The following is a 22,126-nucleotide window of genomic DNA, read 5'->3' as shown; positions in this document are numbered from 1 at the left end:
TCTGATAACTCGAACACTGTCGTTCGGCCCCGTTAAGTTTGAGTTATCCAAGTTTCCCTGTATATCTCAAATAAAGCCTGGTTACCAAATCGAATGCGAGACATCGGCGGTAATCTCACGCAGCAAAACACTTGCCGTTTGGCTCGACGGAGAATGGCCGTCTCAAAAGTGCTGAGCTTCTTCACCTGTACGGTGCATTTTGAGAAGGCTTTGCCTACAGCTTTTCGTGAAAGTTGAACAGCGCTGAACTGTTCGTTTACCGCCGGCAACTACCCGCGGTACTCGGCACGTAGGTTCACATTTCACAGCAGATAGATCTGCGATGCTGTCGCCGGTGCTTGCGACGTATATCGGAACCAAACTTGACAAGAAAAAATCATTTTAAAGGCTAATTTTAATTTTAAATTAAAACCTCTACTGCAATTCCACCTTTCTTTGAGCAACACTTTGAAATTTTTCGATCGCTACGAACTCATAAGTGATCAGTAAATAATTATCCATAAAATGGTACTAATAATGACTCGGTTACATCAATAACGATTAATTGCTTCGTTGTTACTTATCGAATCGAAATACATTTTCTAATTTCAAAGCTTTACAATTTGTAGTTGAAACTTTGAAAGCGACATCACAGAAATAATTATTAAAATTATCAACTGCAAATTAAATATAGTTATAAAATTCTGACATGCTATTTGAAAAATACAACATCTCCCTCTATTTAACGATTTCATTGCCCTATAGAGTTTATGCGAAATTTACGATCATTTGCCGCGGACATAGTTTTGTGATTATTACATTGGCTATGTGTGTAGTGACTGAATCTTATTGATTGGTGACAACTTAACCAATGATCTTTAGCATTTTCAAGACATTGACATCCGAATATTTCTCAAAAAACAACTAGCCTATATTCGCAAAACAAATTATAATCTTTGGCCAGAAAATTCCAAGTCAAAAATGAACATTTGTTTTCTGATGATAGAACTTTTTAGTTGTAATATGGCTTCCGCAAGTACCTCCCGTGCTGGATTGTTGATGACATGATAGTCGATTCATACTAGAGTAAATATTCAGATAATGAAAGTGACAGCACAAACTCTGGTGGTGGTGGAAGTAATAGCTTTGTAAGAGTAGGGAACATGGTAGAGGATTGTATTGGCGTCGTAGCGATTGTAAATTGACATGCCTTAGAAAGGCACATAATATAGATACATTGCATTGCTTGCATAACTCTGCTCATTAACATGCTGGCAATATGAAATATGAAACAAACATATTTTAGATAGTGTTTGAAATTAAAAAGATGTATACATATGCAGCAAAATCACCTATTTTAATAATACAGCTGGCAGTAGACCGAAAGCTAAATTTGTACACGATGGCAGTGAAAGGGTTTAACCAGGGTTGGCATTTTGGACAGGAAAAACACGTTCATGACAGCTAAAAAATCCAAGAATAAGTTGGTGGAATACAGGAGAATTTGGGAAGTGAGATAAAGTGAAAAAATTGGGATTTTATTACGATTTAGTAATTTATTTTTTTGATGATTGCAAACAATTTGATTCATGCGTACTATTTATTGCTATCAAGAAGAGATGTTATAGAAAAATACTTGCTTGGGCACAATTTTCAGTGGTTAATAATTTCTGAGTAGACTATTAAGTTAGATAGGGTGAACCATAGTCCGCAAGTTCCTCTCAGGCTGAGATATAATGCGTGAACATAATGTTCTGCTCAGCTTAAGGCTGACAAGCTGGTGTTTGTTTACAAATACACAAACTAGACAAGAGTAGGACATTAGAACATGAGTGGAATATCATAGTGTGTAGCCTAGTTACTATTTGCACTATTTTGTATGCACTTTGCATTCATGTCATGATTTCCAATCCAATGTTTGACAAACATTTTCATATTTATCAATATTATTATACCTAGGCCTACAATAAATCAAGTGTTTGGTATTAAACATTGCTGACTGGTCCCATACAACCTATAAAACACATCAATCCCAATGTAAACACCATACGAGTTCAACCTAACTTCAAAATTTTTCAAAAATGTCATTTGTATCAAAAATATCAATAACAATAAATATCATGATATATATCAGTGATATATTTTTTAAAATATCGATATTTTTGTCAACCCTGTATTTTTTATCTGGCCATCGAACTTGGTCAGAACAATGCAGTTCGTTTAAATCATTTCTGATTATTTTAAACTGGGCAGTGGATTTGAGCAATTATTTTCTGCCCATCTTGTTTTGCCATTTGCAATGAGTACAACTTTGATTGCCGACTGATGTCTATAAGTAGATAATTGGGCCATCTTCATATTTCTAGTGCAGCTAAAAATGAGGGAACTTGCACAATTTGCTTTTGCATTATTTGACCCTTTTGCTGCCAGACAGTTGGTCTGACACCTTCTGCTTCACTCTTACCAAAAATTCATGGTCATGTTCTTTTGAATATCAAGCAAATTACTGCTTCAGCTCATTTGCAACCATCCACGGGTTAACTCGCGAAACATATCATAGCTAAGTTACCATTCAAGTTATCTCGCCTTGGAAATTTACCCATTCCATGAAGTTATCTATTTGTTAAAAAAGAAAAACTTTTATTAGCTGGAAAGAAATTTCTGGCCAATAAGATGAACTTACAAATTTGAGTCAATGATATCTCTGGCAAAAGTTGAAGCCAAAATACTTAACTGATACTGATGTCTACCTAAACCGGAAGTCATCGCGGAGACTTTAAATGTTACCGTTCGCGATCCATTTTTTTCAAACCCAGAAGTAAATATGCAGAATCATAAGTGCAAGAAATTTAAAGACTGCATAAACCAAATTAAAACATTTTGATGTTTCAAACTTTCTATTATCTTTTAATTCTACCAATTTGAATTGTTATGCTAGAACAAAAATGCACTTTTTAGGCAGTCAATCGTAGTCCGCCCAAAGTTATCATTCACTTTCGATAGATCATATTGACTCTTACAGCTGTCTATGAAGTTTGAAAAGTCAAAAACATAGTTATTGAACATATTTTTATTATTTGAAACATTTTTATGACTGTTTATTTGGGTTACATGTATATTGGCATGTAGATTAGATGTTTTGGTTTGAAGGATGATACTAGCGAGGAAAAGTTGAAAATTTCCTTAGAGTGTCAAATTAGAATTGACTGACTATATATACTTACATTTTGTAAATAATACTGATAACTGTGCATTGTATGTAATAATTATGTAATTTTAGTCAAACTTGGTATATTTTGCCACTTTTATGGCGCAAATCTGACTTTGTTTTAGAAAATAAAAATTTTGTTCATAATCTAAAATTTTTTGAAACTACGTTCTTTGAGACACAAATCTACCTGGAAGGGATATGAGTTGTCTATACGAATGTAATACCATTTGAAAGAGGCGACTTGGTTGGTTCTTGTAAAACTTTAATGAGTAAATTATCTCAAGTCTGTCTCTTGTAATACTTGATAAATTGAATTATGGCAATTTTCTGAAAAATGAGCGGTTTTTGGGGCTCATCGCCTGGAAATTAGTCGAGTGCGAATGAGTTAAAGTAATTTATGTTGTAGCTTCCTGACATATTTATAAAACCTGTAAAGCTCCAATTGACCAGCATAGGGAAGTCCAACATACCAACATCTTCGATGAAAACCCATTTCACCTGTCCGAGTGTTTTATAAAAACGACCTAAACGCAAGTGCCTATCTAAAGGTAAAAACACTTGCAGCTAAAATTAGAACACTCCAAATTCATTATAAATAATCCACTGTTTAATGACCTCCACATTGTTATTGCTCCCATTATGACAAAATTTGATACTAGGAAAGAAAGCCATATCAATATATACACTGCAACTGTTCTTTTCAGATTAATAGAGGATAAAAATGCCACGTAGTTGAGACAAAATTCTAAAACATTCACACTACATAGAAATATTTTTAGCTCTGTGGAATCATGCTTCAACGAAACTGCTCTATTAAAATAAAAATTCATTTTTTCTAGTTGTTGAAGGCTGGCAAACTTGGTAAATTTTAATTGATATGCTTAAAGGGCTGTTTCATGGAAATTGTTTAGTTTCAACTCTGAACGTATGTAGCAAAAACCTTCACCCAAAAGAGTCATTCATTATTATGAGTGTTAAACACTGTTGGAATGGTCTGGTTTTGGAGACGGCACGACAAACGTCTCTGAAATATACATTGATGATAAGAATGCAAGCATTGCTTACCTGGAGGTGTATGCGGACTCATAACATAATATTGCTGATGGAATCCCGGCACTGAAGTCGTAATCTGGCCGCCTGGAAATGTCTACAACCCGAACTTTCATGTATATTTACAACAAGTGGATTGAATTATTTAAAAGAAATATCGTAGTCTATAATTATTAAATGTTCTAAATGCAAGAAAAAAATTGCAAGCAGCATATAAAACCACTATTGAAAACTAAGGTGGCCAACACGAATTTGAGATGTCCTGTGACAAACATAAAGAACCAATCATAGATGATATCACAGAGTGCAGCCAATCACAGATTTGGCTTATGTAAAACCTGGTTCCCAGATCGATTGCGAGGCTACGACGGGAAGATTGCGCAGTTCATCGCACTCACACATGTTTGCTACAGCTTGCAGCAAAAACTGGCTTTTTAGGTACAATAGAGGTTGAGTTATGAGTCTCCCTATTAATTGCAAGCTCAGTATACATAACGGCTTGGGATTATCAAGCTCAATGTTACAAATCTGCAAATCTATAAAATATATACGGTAAAAATACATCTAATGTTACAAATAAATACCCAAAAACAAGTAATATATACAATAAATGTTTGTAATAATTGCAGAAACTAAAATAAAACCATCGAAATAAATCACTAACGTCCAACAAAATCTTTTTTGTTGAGTAACTAGTGCAGATGAGCATCAAAATCAAATTTTTAGCCAACTCAGTATTTATTTTAAACTTTAATAGTTTTCACGGAAAAAAGGTAAACTGTTGTAAACGAGAGCACTGCTTGCACATGTGCACTAAGCATAAACATTAACTGCATAATTATAGTAGCAGAAACTATATTGTGTTAAAGATTAACTGCCCAAAACATGATTAGATTCTATCAGAAAGTATCGCTATTTTTCAATCATTCGCAACAGTTTTTGGTAGTTGCGGGTGATCTGATTGCCTGGATGTTTAAAAAATAAAATCGATAAAACGCTCAGATCAAGCGAACGTGTGATTATGACATCTTTAGTTGCAAATAGAACAGAGGCATAACGCTGCAACTCGCAATAATCGATATCAACTAGAGCAGCAATAGCATCTAGTGACGATATCTTGCAGCCCTCTGAGAATTTTAACGGTGATCAGAGTTTTGCCGATTTTAATCTTAAAACATCCTGGCTGTCAGATCACTTCACACATCAAAAACAATCGCAAATGATATATCGACACTTTCGCGGACTCAATTATTGTGTATTTTCATCAAGTCTCAACCAGCCAGAATTCAAAATGCTGTTTCTCAGTTGGTCCTTGACACCTCTCATTCTGCTTCGAATGGTGGAATAACAGCTGACTATGTTAAAGGCGTCGAAGTCAGTGTCATTCCATACCAAATTTTAAGATTAGTTAATTTTATTTCGCACATACAATTCATTTTATCATGACAATGAGTATGTTGACATTCCTCCATAAGCTACATTTTAATATAAATAACCATCACAATTTCCTTAAAACAGCATTCATTTCTTTGCTGACACAATGTCAGTCATAGGGTATACTGTTTATTAACTGTTGTATTAACCTTTAGTATTTGAATCCAAGATGTAGACAATAGCAAATTGAGCAGTTTAGCCCAAAATTGATGAACATTTTAAGGATGTTGCTAGATTCCTAACAGTGCCCTGAATATATGTGATAAAATAAAGCAAAAACTGTTAATTGTAGATGGGCATGCAATAAGCATTTTTTTGTTCTAAAACAAACATGGCCAGCACACACCATAACTACTGTAGTTATCCTTCAACTGGGAAGTCTGAACCTGCATATGTAACATGATCACATACCCTCTATACAAAGCGAACGGGGATCCAAAAGTAGGCTCAAAGTAGTTGCTAGTAAGAGATAATTTCTCCAATACAGAAATGTTTATATAGAGCAGAGCGATTACATGTTCTGATAGACAATAGATAGACGCATTATACTCATTAAACCTGTAATAGACGCTAATGGCATAACCAGAGACACAAGGGGCTGACTGCCTATCATCACATGCTGTACTATAATACTATTTCCCTCAACCGGCTTCTCGAGTGCAGCAAAGTTGTTAGAAAGCCTCATTACCCTAACTCTGTTGAAAATACATGTAATTTATGATGCCTTCACATGACCTGCAGTAAGAGAGTGATCGAGTAAACTAAAAACAAATAGAAACAATACAGAATCCTGCCCCCTAGAATTGACGCCGAAATAATCCTGACTTACACGAAATGCCCAATAGCTAGGTGAAGTCTTTCTGTGATCGGGGTACATGGCAACTGCTGAATGCTTTCAATAACTTAACCAGGGTGTTATGTAACCCTGGAGTCCCTTCATTATAATTACAGAGTAAGCTTAGCTAAAGCCAGCTATACAAGCCAGTAGTGTTTAGTAGCCAGACACCTTGGTGCGTTCAATTTATGAATAATTTGTGTAGTATTTAACAAGCTTTACAACAATAGCAAATTGCTGTAAATTATTGTAAAACTAGTGAATAGTGTTATGGAATATTACTACTGTCACAAGAAAGATTGCTTGCGCTTCAGCTGGCATTTTCAGCTTGTTCCGATAAAGGTTGACTTGCAAAAAAATTCACATTATAGTTATTTGGTATCAAAAGATTCACAATGTCTTACTCTGCTGTGTTGTAGGTGCAAAGTATGTGGAAAAGTGATTACAAGCAAGATTAAAAGCTAAAAAATGAACAGTTAATCGCGGCCATTGGTTGAAATCTTTTTTCAAAACGACTCAAATGGGACGTAGATGAATAGATGGCTTCAGTTTGCATTTTCATGACACCTCATTCGTCGAAATATTCTCACAAATTTATTTCAGGCATTCAATAAAACTATGTCTATTGTCTTAACGCGTCTATTGCATCACCATTGTAATGCTGTCACTTTGAGCACTGATATCTCAAAACCTACCGTAAAAATTTGTTTGATGTTGTAACCTTAGCTCAAAGAAATGCATATTATCTCTGGTAAACATAAGAAGCCTGTTGGTCACCTGTGATAATCGAAAAATACTGCAGAAATTGTTCGCACCATTTGCAGGAAGTATGGGTCACATGATCAAATTATGACTAGATAGACCAGACTGAAACTGTAATGTAGCGAACACCTATATTTGATAAGAGCTTTCCGGTAGAACCCCAAGTGTTTGTCATTCACTAGTGTTACATCCCACAAAGTTTTGTCGTATTTTTCATCTTCATAGCATGTAAATGGTTCAAAACGTCGAATCTTTAAATCTTCGACACGATTCAAACCTCCGTTTTAAGGGGGTATTTTTGAAAACATTATGTCAACAACGAAGTACTGCGCATCATGTAAACATCGATATTCTGCTCAAATCTTTGCGATTGGAGGTTGGATTTTCATCGTCTTCATTAGTGCCGTCCTTACAGCATCTCTACGCAGCTCTGTTTTTGATGCACGTGTTTTAAAAATATTTTCTCCGACATAAAAAATATTACCTCCAAAATTTAAAGACAAATTTCTTACACGCTTTGACATTGACATTTGATCTTAGATGCATTTTACGAGTGCCAGCCGTAATATAAATTATGCACCCCGTTGTAGATAAAAGCGCAACAGACTAATATATAGAACGCGGAGTTGCGCGACAATTTCCTTGTAGCACGTGAACTCGGTTAGCTACAAATAATTGCGAGTGGTGCGACCATTCCTGCGTATCATGTAAATTCGTCCTCCTCATTTCTACAATCAAAATCACAACTTCTAAGCTCCAAAATTCGTAGCATGTAACATTAGTGATAGACTAGCGTTTTATATTGAGCCTTTTATTGGCCTGTCATTTCATGTGATGTTATCATATGTAAAAACAATAAACACAATGCTTGAGAATGTCATCGAAATAAAAAGATTCTCTACTATCGACGTTTTCGTGATGGCCGCGATTAACTGCTCGTTTTTGAGCTTTCAAGAGCTTGTAATCACATTTCCACATATTTTGCACCTACAACACAACAGAGTAAGACATGGTGAACCTTTTGATACTAAATAACTGTAATGTAAATTTTGTTGCAAGTAAACCTTTGAGAATAAAATTATCCAGTGCTAACCATTTGTGTTTCATTAATCACAGGGTAGCTGGCCGACATGCTGCTAAAGACAAATGCATTCATCAAAGCAGGAACTTTTGGGAGGGGAATTTTCAGGATGTATTGTTGATATATTGATTGTGTCCAATTTCTAATGTCGCAATAGCTACCTTCAATAGTATAGATTGCTGTGACACAGCTTATATCTTTGTAAAGGGTTTTTATGGAAAGTTGTAGTTATTCCTCAAGTGGTTGTTACTCCGATCACAAGAACAGACAGTAGATTACTTTAATGCATGGCCATTTTTGGTAGTAACTTTTTCCAAGTTAGACAAACATGTCAAGCATTTGTGTATGATAGCTTTACTAGCTGTTACAATAACCAATTGTGGGCACAAACAGGCGAACCAAATGTTCACTTGCTTTACTACTATCTCGGAAATTACATTATAGGTTGAAGTTATAAATCATCTGGTGTAAACATGCCACTGACTATGGAATATGGTAGAGTATTAACTACAGGCAACTAAAACTGAAGCTAAAATTATATAATTTTTCAAAGGTACACATCTACCATTGATAATTAAACCAAGCATCACCGCAAGAATCTCAGAAGCTGGATGACTGTAAACTACTCTGGGACACTTATATTTCGCTAGTATTTAGTTTCGTGAGTAGCACACAGAGTAAAAGTTCACGGATCTGATGAGTGCGAAAATATAGTGATGTGAAAATAAATGCAATAGAACAAACATAATTGGATTCCTCAGGTCCAGTTCACTAGTAAAAAAATCGTTCGATTTGAAACTAGTTTGTATTTGTGAACCGCGGGTAGAAATGTGTGGGCGAGATCGACAATGCTACTTGATCGCTTGCTGCTATTTGTTTCTTGGACTATCAATGACGTTTAGGTCCTTGCCCTTGCCGCTGTCACTGATGTGGCACCAATATTATATCTCAAGTATTTATAGCATGCCGGTGGCCATGGCTCAAGGCTGTTATTGTTTTTGGTTGGTAATCAAATTCATCGCTACAATAATTATTATTCAATTCTATGACTTTCCTTGCCAGACTTTCATCATCATCAGTTACAAATTCAGTGACTAAACTAATACAGACGGTTCCCAACCTACGAACGAGTTACGTTCTGAACGATTGTTCGTAAGGTGAATTTGTTCGTAAGTTGCTTCAGTGCTATATTTTGTATTATAATTTATGTTCAAGGCCTATATAAGTATATTGAAGGTTTATATAAGTTTAAGGTTTGTATAAGTAACCTGTATTGGTTTGTACTGACAAAAATATTTAAAAAAAATGGAGATAATACTTTGGTGGACGCCGGGCCATGACACTGCATTTCTTATTTATTGCATGTCTTGTCCTTTTTATTATATTGTTGTTTTAATCGTTATGCTATCACTTATTGTTGTTGTCTTATTTTTGTATGTGTTGTCCGTTTATTATATCGTTGTTTCACTCGTTATGCTATTGTTATATCAGATATACTGTCATAACGCTATCACTTATCGTCACTTATATTGTTGTCATACCAACTGCGCTAGCGGTCCTAGTTATTCACCTTGTTAGCCAGTGTTCTTACCGGAATTTTGCCTTTAGCCGGAACGGTTGATATTATTGTATATAAATGAATGCGCTCATTTAGTTGAGCAGAGCAGATAGCGGTACACTCCTCGGCTAGTGAAATTTCCTTCGCTAATTAAAAGCTGAATGAAACTCTCTTCTCTTTATTTATTAGTATAGATCGTGCCAAGTAAAGGCCGGCAAATCCCTTTACAATACGTATGTAAAGTTCAAACAAAGTTCAAACAAATAACTCCAAAGTTATTTGAGTTACGAACAACGGTACATACGTTCGTATGTACCGTTGTTCGTAACTCGAATGTTCGTAAGTAGGGAACCGTCTGTATCATCATCTTCCTCGTTTGTGTTGGCTTTTACACCGGCCCGTATTTTCCGCACTTTTTAGATATTTTTGGTGGCTAAGTATAGTCAAACTCGGAGAACTCGCCCTCGGATAAAATGTAAAACTTTTATCATGAACACCTTGTTAACTCGAACGGATTTGTTTGGTCCGTTCCCACGTAATGATAACCTGCTTTAGATAACTCGACCTCAACATCATTAACTCGAACAGTTATTTGCCCATCGGCTACGGGAATGGTTTTTATCGCTGTAGAATATCACTTTATTCCAAGCCATAGAGACAAATATCAACTTTTAGTAGTTCTTAGACGTCATTATTATCATCATCAGTGGCAAAATATTCTTGTTAACGACCTTTATAAAGGTTTGCAAAATATCAAGTTTTACCGAGCATCCGTTTGGCAATGGCCCAACGAAAGCGTAAAAACCTTCGGATGAACTAAAAATAAAATCGGCAAAATTGATCTTTGTTGAAACGCTCAAAAGAAAAGAGATGTCTTTTTTTCTTAGCGTTTCAACTGCGGTCAAATTTAAGCCGTGGTCACACGGGCACCGAACCGAACTAAATGACGCAAAACGACGTCGTTTTCAGCTCTAAAAAGTTCGGCTGAGGACATTTCTGGCCGAAACGAACTATTTCGGTACTGCTCGAAATTTCGTGCCGAACCCTTGCTCTTATTGGCTGGTTAAAATTCTAGAATTCTAGCGAGCACGCGTCACATTTCTTCTTACGTGCGTGTGAGTAAAGTTAAAAAAGAAATGGGACGATACTTTTATTTCGTTAAATAAACAAAATGAAGCAATTTACGACAAGGTTCACCCGGACTTGTGATTGGGTTGCATAAATGTAAGATGTTGCACTTAAGTTTTGCATAAATCTAAGGGAATGGTTGTGATTTTCTTTCGTGTAGAATATAAGTAATGTGTCATATTCATCCTGATGAACTATCGTTGACTGATTTATTTATGTAAAACCACAGTACTATGATAAAGACTGTTTTTGTTTGTTATGTACTCAGCATAGAAAAACATTCATATGTTAATAAAAAAATATAATTATGTTGATGGGAAGGGTTAGCAAAATATTTGTATCGAGTGATTTATTTTGAGCAGCCGAACGATCTTCTGATAAATCTGATGTGTAATTATAATTTATAATTGATCCTCAAAGTTTTTTGTTTACAATAGAAATATTTAACTCAAATACATAACAACTACTAATGAAACCGTGTCTTGTCTCTATACGTATGGTATCTAGGAAGCGAAGTTACTTCGGTGGCCGTGTGACATGTGCCACGAACCGAACCAGCCTACGAACCGAACCTACGTCGGTTCGGTGCTCGTGTGACCACGCCTTTAGCCTACTCTAATCTGAACATGTCCTAGCAGTTACATCACCTAAAACAAACAAATATCAAATAAAAAAAATGTTTATACTTTCTGATAAAATCTTTTAAAACTTTACGTGAGATGCCCGGTTGAGGCCCTACATGAAAGAAACCTGTTGAGGAGGCTGATACCGCCCCTCCAAACGCCCTGATGCTCATAACTAGTCGCCTAACATTAGCTGCCCCAATTTGCAATCAGGGAATACAGGCCTGCTTTTCCAAAAGAACTTGTTATCTCAATTTGCTTTGCCACTGCTCAGTCGGCATATTAGCTATAATGAGTTTAGCGGAAATTGCCCAATGAGCCCAACCACACACAAAGGTTACCTACATTTCTAATATGACGATTTTATTGTGGATATCAATGAACAAAGCTATTTAATTTCGCGTTTTCGCTGTTCGTTATGATAGTTTAGTTTCGCTCATGAAATTTTCGCGAGACTCTGCGAAAATGCAAACGTTAGATGACGCAATACATAAGTATCCTAGGGTATCTGGACCTCTTGTAACAAAGAAATTTTTAATGCTCATGGGGTAAGAATTTGTAACAATAAACAGTTATCTAATCATGATGTCCTGTGAATGCTTCTGTGATGTAACACAGGGTTGATTATGCAAACGTTGTTGACTTCTAGGAGCTAATAGATAAATGGCCTAAAGTAAAGCTGCTTAATAATATGCATGTGTTTGCAGCACCCTCACAACTAGTTAATGGCTGCTAGCATGGCAATTAAGCAAACTTACTATTGGAGTGCCAGGTATATACATCTGCGCATTGTTGTAAGGCATAGGAGGCAACTGAGTTGGATTGCTCATGTGCATGTGGCCATGGTTGGGTGGCCGTGAATTGGTAAGTTGACTGTTTGGTATAGCGGCAGCTCTTCCTCTGGCCTGCATACATATGAGAAAAGTATATTTCAAGTAAACATAGCATGGCACTAATACAACTCAAAAGTCAAAATAGAACTAGCCTCATATACGGGTAATATTTTTGAAATACAGATATAACATAATACGCTAGTAATTCACTTCACAACACTCAGCAGCAAGGCCACTATAAACAAGCATTAACGCATTCCTCCATCAACAAGGTCTAGTGAACATTAGACATCGTAACATTGTATCATCTTCAGCATGTAATTAAACAAAGGTTGAATGAGAAAATGAGGCTGGACACCACATTAAGCCTGAAAGCTGTGTAGATTTCACGAAGTTGCATTACAGAGAAATTTATGAGCTTCATGTAAGAATAACTTTGCCATATCTGGGTTAAAGTTGAACGCCAAATTTTTAATCACCTCCTTCAGTCTGTCATAGAAATTGTTGCTCGCGAATGCTTAGAATTATGCATCCATCAAGTTGCTTATGTATAAAAAACTTGAGCATATAGAGCAACAAAATTAAAAATATTTGCAGTTTCAGATTTCGAAACAAACTCTCTTTGTACTATTTTGTAATACTGAAGCAAATTTGATGAAAAAGAAACTAAAAATCAAAGTAATAAATTTTGCTAAGTTCCTTAGCAAGATGTACTTGAACAATCAAATATAACACCAATATATCTTCAACAGTATTGAAATTCTCAGTTGTACTCGTGAGAATATGAGGACTGTTCAATGTCCTACAGAAGCCTTACAGGAATAAAAAACATCAAGGACAGAAATGATAAAACAATCTACAAAGCTAGCATACAAAGTTCTCAGAAAATACCAGAAGCTTTCTGATTTTAAAAACACTTAACTGAATCTCTACAACTAAATGTGGCTAAGCTTAAACAAAATAAATAAAATTACCGGAGGCCTTGTAGCACCAGACATCTTCGTCTGTCACCAAAATTTTCTTTTCTGTAATGGAAAGTGTGAGATTATCTTTGGCTATTCTATTGCAATCAATGGATCACGAAAGAATATTTATTTGAATTTCCCACCAGGAGCCACCCTCTAGTAGACTGTGTAAGCCACGCCTTTTAATTCAAGCAATCAGAAAATACCGTGCCTGACTGAGCACAAGATGCAAAGGAAACTAGCTATATGAAGCCATCAGATATGGTAAAACCACCTTTATTTGACCGCCTCTATGGGAAAAGGGTTGAAACCTAGAGCGCCCACTCTTACAGGTTGACTTGCAACAAAATTCACATCACAGTTTTATCAAAAGGCTCACCATGTCTTACTCTGCGGTGTTGGAGGGGCAAAATATATGGAAATGTGATTACAAGCTTTTAAAAGCTCAAAAATTAACAGTTAATCGCAGCAATAACGAAAATGCCTTAAGTTGGAATCCCTTTATTTCGACGACGTACTCAACTTGACCTGATTGTTTTGAAATGTGATGTTATCACATGAATTGTAAGGCCAATAAAATGGCTCAATATAAAACGTCTCGTAGCACTAGTTCATGACAAGCAATTCGGGTTCTACTGAAAAGTATAGATGCTCGCTACTTTACAGTTTTGTTTCTGTTTGGTCTAATCACTTAGTTGCAATCTGATATGTGACGCATACTTCCTGCCAAATGGGGTGAACAATTTTTGCAACATTTTTCGACTATCACAAGTGACCAACAGGCTTCTCATGGTTATCAGAGTATGATATGTACTTAAAAAATTTAACTAATTTTTAAGGTGTAAACACACTAGGCGATTTTATCGCGAGCGTCATGAGGAGGGCAGAGATATCGCTAGCGTGTGCATAAACACACTTGAGCGATTCACTAGCAAGCGATATAATGGGCACGCCCACAAACTGCCAATAAAATTCTGTATCATTAGTTTCTTCGGAGTTGTATATAAATTTAGGTCAGTCAATATGGCGCCGTCTAGGCGACAACGTAAACAACTTACGCATTTGTTATTAAACCTATCTCACTTTCACGGATTGTACACTGCCTACACTACAAGGAGACATAAGAAAAAACGATTATTGCATTTTTAACTGTAATATTTTTTACTATTTTTATACATATTTTATTTTGTAGTGGTTTTTTATATTTAGGCCTAATGTATTAAATATTTACCGTTCTCAAGATGGTCAACCTGCGCAACGATTGACTCCAAATGTTGGTTTTCAACTTGGATTTTTTGTAATTTTTGTTTGTTATGGGTGCACAGGACTGGGAGTGCTATTATTAAATTTATGAACAATTCAGTGCTCGTTCTGAAGATGTTTCAATATTAACAAAATAGCAAATTGTCGCTGCTGTACGTTGGTGAACATCGATAAGAAATAATTACCCGCCATAAAATTGCATTCTGGTAAAATCCAACCAATCGAAATGCATCTCGCTAGCGATAAAGTTGTGCAGAGAAAGTCTAACGTTATCGCTCTGGATGAGCACGCTGGGTGAATACTAGCGCAGATTAGCGCCACGCAGCGCGATATCGCTCTAAATATCGCCTAGTGTGTTTATACCTTTAGGCTAGGTTTTGAGATATCATTGCTCAAAGTGACAGCATTTCAATGATGATGAAATAGACGCGTAAGGACAATAGACATGGTTTTATTGAATGCGAGAAGTATATTTGTGAAAATATTTCGACGAATGAGGTTGCATGACACGTGTAAACATAAGCACATCGTGTTCAACTACGTCCCATTTGAGCTGGTTTGGAGAGGGATTCCCACCTACAACATTTTCGTGATGGCTGCGATTAACTGTTCGTTTGTGGGATTTTAGGAGCTTGTAATCCCATTTCCACATATTTTGCACCTACAACACAGCAGAGCAAAAGAAGGTGAATCTTTTGATACCAAATACCTGTAACGAAAAATTTGTTGCATATTAACCTTTAATTGAATGCCGCCTCTATTTGACAGCCCCTATAGGAGATGGTTGAAAGAGAGCGCCACCCTTTAATTGAACATCACCTTCATTTGACTGCCACTTTCCACTTTGACATTCTTCTTCGCTTTACTTTCCAATAAATCAGTAGAAAAGTGTCCACAAGATCGCATTAATAATGAATCGTTCACATCAATAACAATTCTCTCGTTGCCCAACTCAAAGTTTTTTGCTTTTTTATTGTTAAAACTTTGAGAGCAACACCACAAAAATAATTAATAAGTGTATCAGACTAAAAGTAGTTTTTTGTTTTTAAGCGGTCTTGATATTTCAAAGTACAGTCAAACATGGATAACTCTCCAACGAATAGCTCGAACACATGGTTAATTCGAACGGTTTCTTTGGTCCGTTCCCACGTAATGATAAATTGCTATAGATAACTCGAACTCAACACTGTTAACTCGAACTGTTTTTTGCCCAACGGCTACCGAAACGGTTGTTATCGCTCTAGAAAATCACTTTATTCCAAGCCATAGAGGTAAACCTCAACTTTCCGTAGTTCATAAGCGTCGTTATTACCAACATCAGCAAAATATTTTTGTCAACGACTTTTCTAAAGGTTTGGTGAAATTTGATTTATACCAAACATTCGCTTAGCGATCATCCTTCGGAAGCAAGGTAAAGTTTGTTTGTGAATATTATTTATTGAGGTTTTCATGAGAGAATAGTGTTCTGTTGACCTCATAGTTAAAAGTGAGGTAATCTTTGCATAAACTTCAAGAAAAATCGGCAAAATTGATCGTGGGTAAAACGCTCAAAAGAAAAATATGTCTTTTCTTTTGAGCATTTCAACAACGATCAAGTTTTGCCAATGTCAATCTAAAAAACGTCCTGGCACACAAATCACCTCAAACAACAAACTAATCTCAAGTGATAGAAAAATCTCTATACTTTTTGATAAAAAACGTTTTAAACGCTCGGTCCCGTGAAGTTCGAGTTATCCATGTTTTATTGTATGTGAAAAACAGTTTACACTTACAATGATATATGAACAGCTAGTTTTAGGCTAAAAGTTGTGCATAACGCGCAGGCAGCTTAAAGTTTCTCATTATGTGTATTTGTGCAAAATGCAACGCGTACAAGTTTGGCTTTGCTAAAATGATTGTTTCAATGCTAACAATGGTTCAGCAGTACAAAAAAAGAGCTGAGGTCAGAAGACATTATGGAAGGTATTGAACAACCACAAGATGTTTATTCCATCGACAACAACCCATCGATAATATTGAAATATTTTTGTCTCAGTTTCTGCATGTATTATAGTATATGGTTCGTTTATGTCACTTCTTCATTTATATATATATATATATATATATATATATATATATATATATATATATATAAATCTTAGAGTCTGTAGTTTAGCTCATCCAGCTATGAAAATATTGGAATGACGAATCTTCATCACAGATGAATGGATCTTGGAACCTCCCAATTGCCAGGCAAATGCCTTACCAATTACGCGAGATCGATGGATTCATTGGGTGATATATGGTGGCATTGTTTATAAGGTGAGTTTATAAATGTACCATTGTTACCATTGTTTATAAGCTAATTTTTATACCCGTGCAACATCCAGCATTCCGCTAGTCAATATATATTTGTAGCATTTCATAGATTATTGTTATTTAGCTTAGAAATATGCAGATATACAACATATTATCTGATAGCATTATTGCAGTAATCGGATCTTACAATGAATCAACGCTAGTCAGTACTCTTCTATTGCAGCTAAAAAAGCAAGTTTTGACTGAAAACTGTAACAAACATGTCTAAGAGTGCTATGAGCTTTTAGGCAGCATTGTTAAACCATAATTGTCACAAACAACTTTTATCGTATTTACTAGGTAAATCAGACACGCTGATTCCGATTTTGTAATCAAAATAAAGATTAGGCCACTAACTTTCAGAGTAATGAAGGATTTTTTATAGCATTTTAATATCGGTCTCGAAAACAACACGATCGGCATAACAAGCTCCGCCCATAAATACATGACGTAACCTAGCTTTTTAGGAACAGAAGTTACGTAGGTATGTTTAGACCGATTTAGAATAATAGAGATGAGTGTTTTAAAATCCATTAATATCTAAATTCAGCCTTAAAAATAATGTCAGTCTGTTCGGAAAGGTAGATAAGCTATTTAGCATTGTATATTTAAAAAGCGCGATAACAATGCTAGCTTGTGATAAAACCGCGCTTTTTGAGCTAATTTTTCTTGGCGTCCAGCCCATTTAAACGTCATGTAGCAAGCTGCGAGCAATTTTAAATAGTTTATATCCCTTTCATAAAAAACTGAAATTATTTTACAGGCTGGATTTAGATAATAATGGGTTTTAAGACACCCATCTCTATTATTCTAAATCGGACTCAACATTCCGAACTTCCGTTTCTGAAAAAGCTAGGTTTCGTCACATATTTATGGGCGGAGCTTGTAATGCCAATTGTGTTGTTTTCGAAACGGACATTGAAACGCTTTAAAAAAGCCTAAATGATTTTAAAGGTTAGTGGACTAATCTTTATTTTGAGTACAAAATCGGAATCAGCGTGTCTGATTTACCTGGTAAATACGATAAAAGTTGTTCGTGACAGTTATGGTTTAAATATTACAAAGCAAGGAACAGGCTATAATATTATCATAGGTTAATTGCAAGCAATAGATACGAACTTGCGACATATTTCTAGGCTTCTCAATGCATATTTATTAAGATATCTTTGACCACACATCATGTTTCCACGTGTTGCTTGCAAAACGTGGAAAACCACCAAACCTAGCCTCCAAGTAGTTGGATAAACTCACATAGCTGTAATGTGAGTTTGGTTGCAAGCCAACCATTACCGTAAGATCACTGTAACTATGGACCCTAAACAAATGACATTGATAAGAAAAAAGTTGACATGAACAACTAATCCTAGTTATTGAACAGTCATGACATTATAAAGTCTAATTTTTTTCTTTTTGATGTTCCAAAGGGGTAATACTAATAATACTGCAGTTAGGGCAAAAAAGAATTATGTTTAGTTTTTTTGTATGATCAACAGGAGTTTGAAAAGATTTTGGAACAAATTAGGGAATTTACATGTCTTTTACAATTCCCTATAACATAAATGCCCTCGGAATGGATTATATCATTATTTACATTGTAGGAGCGTCTACTGTCTTGTCATATTACACGATTGATGTTTGATTCAAAATTATTTTCCTACTGGACCAAACACCACTCTCTAGCGAAACAACCTGCCTTAAACATGGGAGTGACTATATTCACAATTGTAGGGCCTTTCATGAATGCAAATTTTCAATTCAAAAGGTCACAACATGTAGTGTAATTTTCACAAAAATCATTTGATCAATACTCATTGTAAAAGAGTGTTGACATTTACAGACGCTTCCAATTATAACAGACATTTCGCTACTTGAGATTAAAAATTTAAAATATCTGACTAAGACAGTTTAGAAAAAATATGTTGTAATCATGCACAAAGGAGACACTTGAAAAACGTTTGGCTCTTGGCAATTTGACTGTTAATCGATGCATTTAGGACCTTCAACATCTTAAAAAACTGTTAAACAATATTGAAAATTACACAATTGTGTGTGTGTATTTTATTTCATCAATTAGTATAAAACTAACATTAGGCAGAAATAAAGATATAGTTATAATATTGATTAAGTTAAAAGTCTATCGGAAGACTGCTCCAACACGATGGTACTCTGTATGCAATTGTTTTTCTTTAACTGAAGCAGTATAAAATAATGGTAAAGGTAGATTGGTTTCTAAAAATCTGGTGTTATAGCACAAATATTTCTCGGTTTCGTCATCACTTGAATGGAATTTTGAAGGAGCTATCAAGAGAATTTGATACCAATAAAGTTTGTCAACAGGCAACACAAACATCCGAACAAACAAGGACCGAGATGAAGCTAGTGCTGGTTTATTAAATATTATGAGCATGAAACACTTTTGTGAAATTAGTATTTTTTTAAATAACAAAATGGAGCATTTCCTCAGGACTAGAGTCAGTAACTAATTTCTGAGTAAATCAACTCATTGTATATTAGTTTCTTAATACTCTTGGGTAAAAATTTAGAACATCTACTAATCAGTCATGACATAGATCTTATCTGCTTATTCAGTCTATGGATGTGAGTGTCTCATATTAGGTAACTGTCCAAATGAATTCCTAAGAATTTGATACAAGATGTTTCTTTCAACTCCGAATCAAATAATTTTATAGATTTTTCTAGTTTAATTAGTTTGATTTCTCATTACAACGTACATTGTTTTGTCCATGTTTACAATTAATGTATTTGTATTACACCATTGTTCGATTTTTTTCAAGTCCATTATTGACTATATCAATGTCATTATTCAAATTGTTAGACTCAAAAAATAAACTTGTGTTAATTTGCGGCAACACAATAAACTTGTGTTGCCGCAATTTATACTTGAAAAGCTAGATTTATAGTTTGCTACAATTTATAAATGTTGCTTGTTTTCTATATCTCGAGTAGTTTTTTATCCAGTGAATAGATTGACGATGAAAAGTGAATATATTTTAATTTGTGAATGAGTATATTGTGGTCAATAGTGTCAAAAGCATTACTAAAACCAAGAAATATTCTTAATACTGCTCTGCCATGGTTCATCACCGATAAAACTTTATTTGTGAGCTCAATTAATGCTTGGCTAGTGTTTCAATATTTCTAAAACCAAATTGTTATGTCGTAAGAATGCTGTTATTTTTTAAATATTGGCATATTAATAGGCAATTTTCTCAATTTTTTTTACTAAAAACTGGCAATATAGATGTTGGTCTATAATTTGATAAAAGCTTTTGTGAATTCTTCTTAAACAAAGGTTCAACTTTTGCTATTTTAAGGCTGTCGCAGGAGGGGGAATATACCTTATTGTAAGCTAGTATTTATAATATGAGCTAGAGGATAAGCTAAAGCAGGCGCTGCAATTTTCACAAGCTTTGCTGGAATTGAATCTAATCCTGTTGCTTTATTTGCATATAGCCCACGCAACAAATCCTCAGCATAATCCCCACCAACACTGTCAAACTGAAACTGCAAGTCTGTTGGTAACAGACTTGCAGTTACCAACAGACTTGCAATTACCAATAGACTTGCAGTCTGAATTGTGTCCTGGTGTGGCAATTGAAAAAGTTGAGATTTGGTTGATTTGATAAAATCCATAACATGGAAAACCATATTATATGCATGTGCATAAAATTTATCACATGCAAAAAATCTACTTCACAGCATATTCAAGCAGTTAGAATACCATTCCAACAGTGCCAGATTGAGCAAGTCTGGAACCTCATAAAACAATTACAGTCTGGCAACATTATGAATAATTGTAACTAATTTTAATTACTAGAACTGCTTTGCAAATCCGACAAACAAGGAATGGAACGGTGCGATTGTCTTCCCCCTAATACAATCCGACTCTAAGCAAGAAAAAAGATAATCATCAAACTCTTGAAAAAACAAGTGGTCAACAAGGTTTGGAACTGTTTGTTTTTTCACCGTCTATTGGTACAAAAAACAGTAATAACCATTGTATGGCTAGCACTTTCGGCTGTCTTGTTCAACGTTGGAAGAATAAGAAGCTTCCAGTGCTCTTCTTTTCGTATGAGATTACACTATTTGATAGTGAAAACCGTAAGAAATCCTGGTATTAACTGTCATACGTAAAATGGAATACATGGGCTAGCCGGGTCACACACTCAAGGATTTTCGCCACGCACATACAAAACAAAAACAACAGGGTAAACCCACTTTTCGCAGTCTTCCGCACAAATATTCAAAAATACTAACGGATGTCAATTCAACTGGCCAAACACAACCTACAATTTGGTGAGCAACCTATTAATGTATCCGAATATCTCATATAAAATAAGCCAACCAAGTAGCATAATGGTTAATACCCATCTTTTCTCTGGAAATAAACCTGCCCACGATTTTTGGCCAAAAATAACCAGGGTTCATCATACACCAAAATGTTTCTTACGGGTTCCAGAGGTAGCCCGTTCTGTTTATTAAGTTCGGGCATCCATATAAACACCCTGCCCCAAATAGAGGCTACAATGTAAGCCAATCACAATACCTATGCGCTAGTTGTAGTAGTGGAGTGGTAGTTCATTTACGTGTTCATGATTTATTCAACACGTGAATTTGATTGGCTTAAAAATAGTTCAAGTTTCGGTACGGGGATAATGGACCCACCTGATAATGTTAAATAACGGACTACCTGCGGAACCCGTGAGAGACATTTTGGTGTATGATGAACCCTGGTTATTCTTAGCCAAAAACCACGAGCAGGCATATCTCCGGAGATAAAATGGGTATTAACCATTATGTAACTTGGTTGGCTTATTTTATATGAGGTATTCGGATACATTAATAGGTTGCTCATCCATTAGTAGGTTGTGTTTGGCCGATAGAATTGACATATGTTAGTATTTTTTGAATATGCGTGCGGAAGACTGCGAAAAGTGGGTCTACCCTGTTGTTTTTGTTTTGTATGTGTGTGGCGAAAATCCTTGAATGCGTGACCCGGCTAGCCCGTGATGGAATATACTCGAATGCTAATGGTTTACAATGATT

At 35.4% G+C, this 22,126-nt stretch overlaps 1 protein-coding gene across 1 annotated transcript in view; it reads right to left on the bottom strand.

Annotated features, from left to right (window-relative positions):
* LOC137408870 (eukaryotic translation initiation factor 4 gamma 3-like) overlaps window positions 1–22,126 on the bottom strand; it is a 69,625-nt gene that overhangs the window by 46,659 nt on the left and 840 nt on the right. Inside the window, exons 3-5 of the mRNA XM_068095458.1 lie at window positions 13,469–13,519; window positions 12,420–12,566; window positions 4,256–4,337 (exon numbers count right to left, since the gene is read on the bottom strand). Of these exons, the coding sequence (XP_067951559.1) occupies window positions 4,256–4,337; window positions 12,420–12,566; window positions 13,469–13,492 (253 nt within the window). The 5' untranslated portion in view covers window positions 13,493–13,519. The remainder of the gene's footprint in view (window positions 1–4,255; window positions 4,338–12,419; window positions 12,567–13,468; window positions 13,520–22,126) is intronic.

The sequence above is a fragment of the Watersipora subatra genome, chromosome 11 (assembly GCF_963576615.1).
Source record: "Watersipora subatra chromosome 11, tzWatSuba1.1, whole genome shotgun sequence".
Classification (NCBI taxonomy): domain Eukaryota; kingdom Metazoa; phylum Bryozoa; class Gymnolaemata; order Cheilostomatida; family Watersiporidae; genus Watersipora; species Watersipora subatra.
This window is presented reverse-complemented; position numbering and strand designations above follow the sequence as displayed.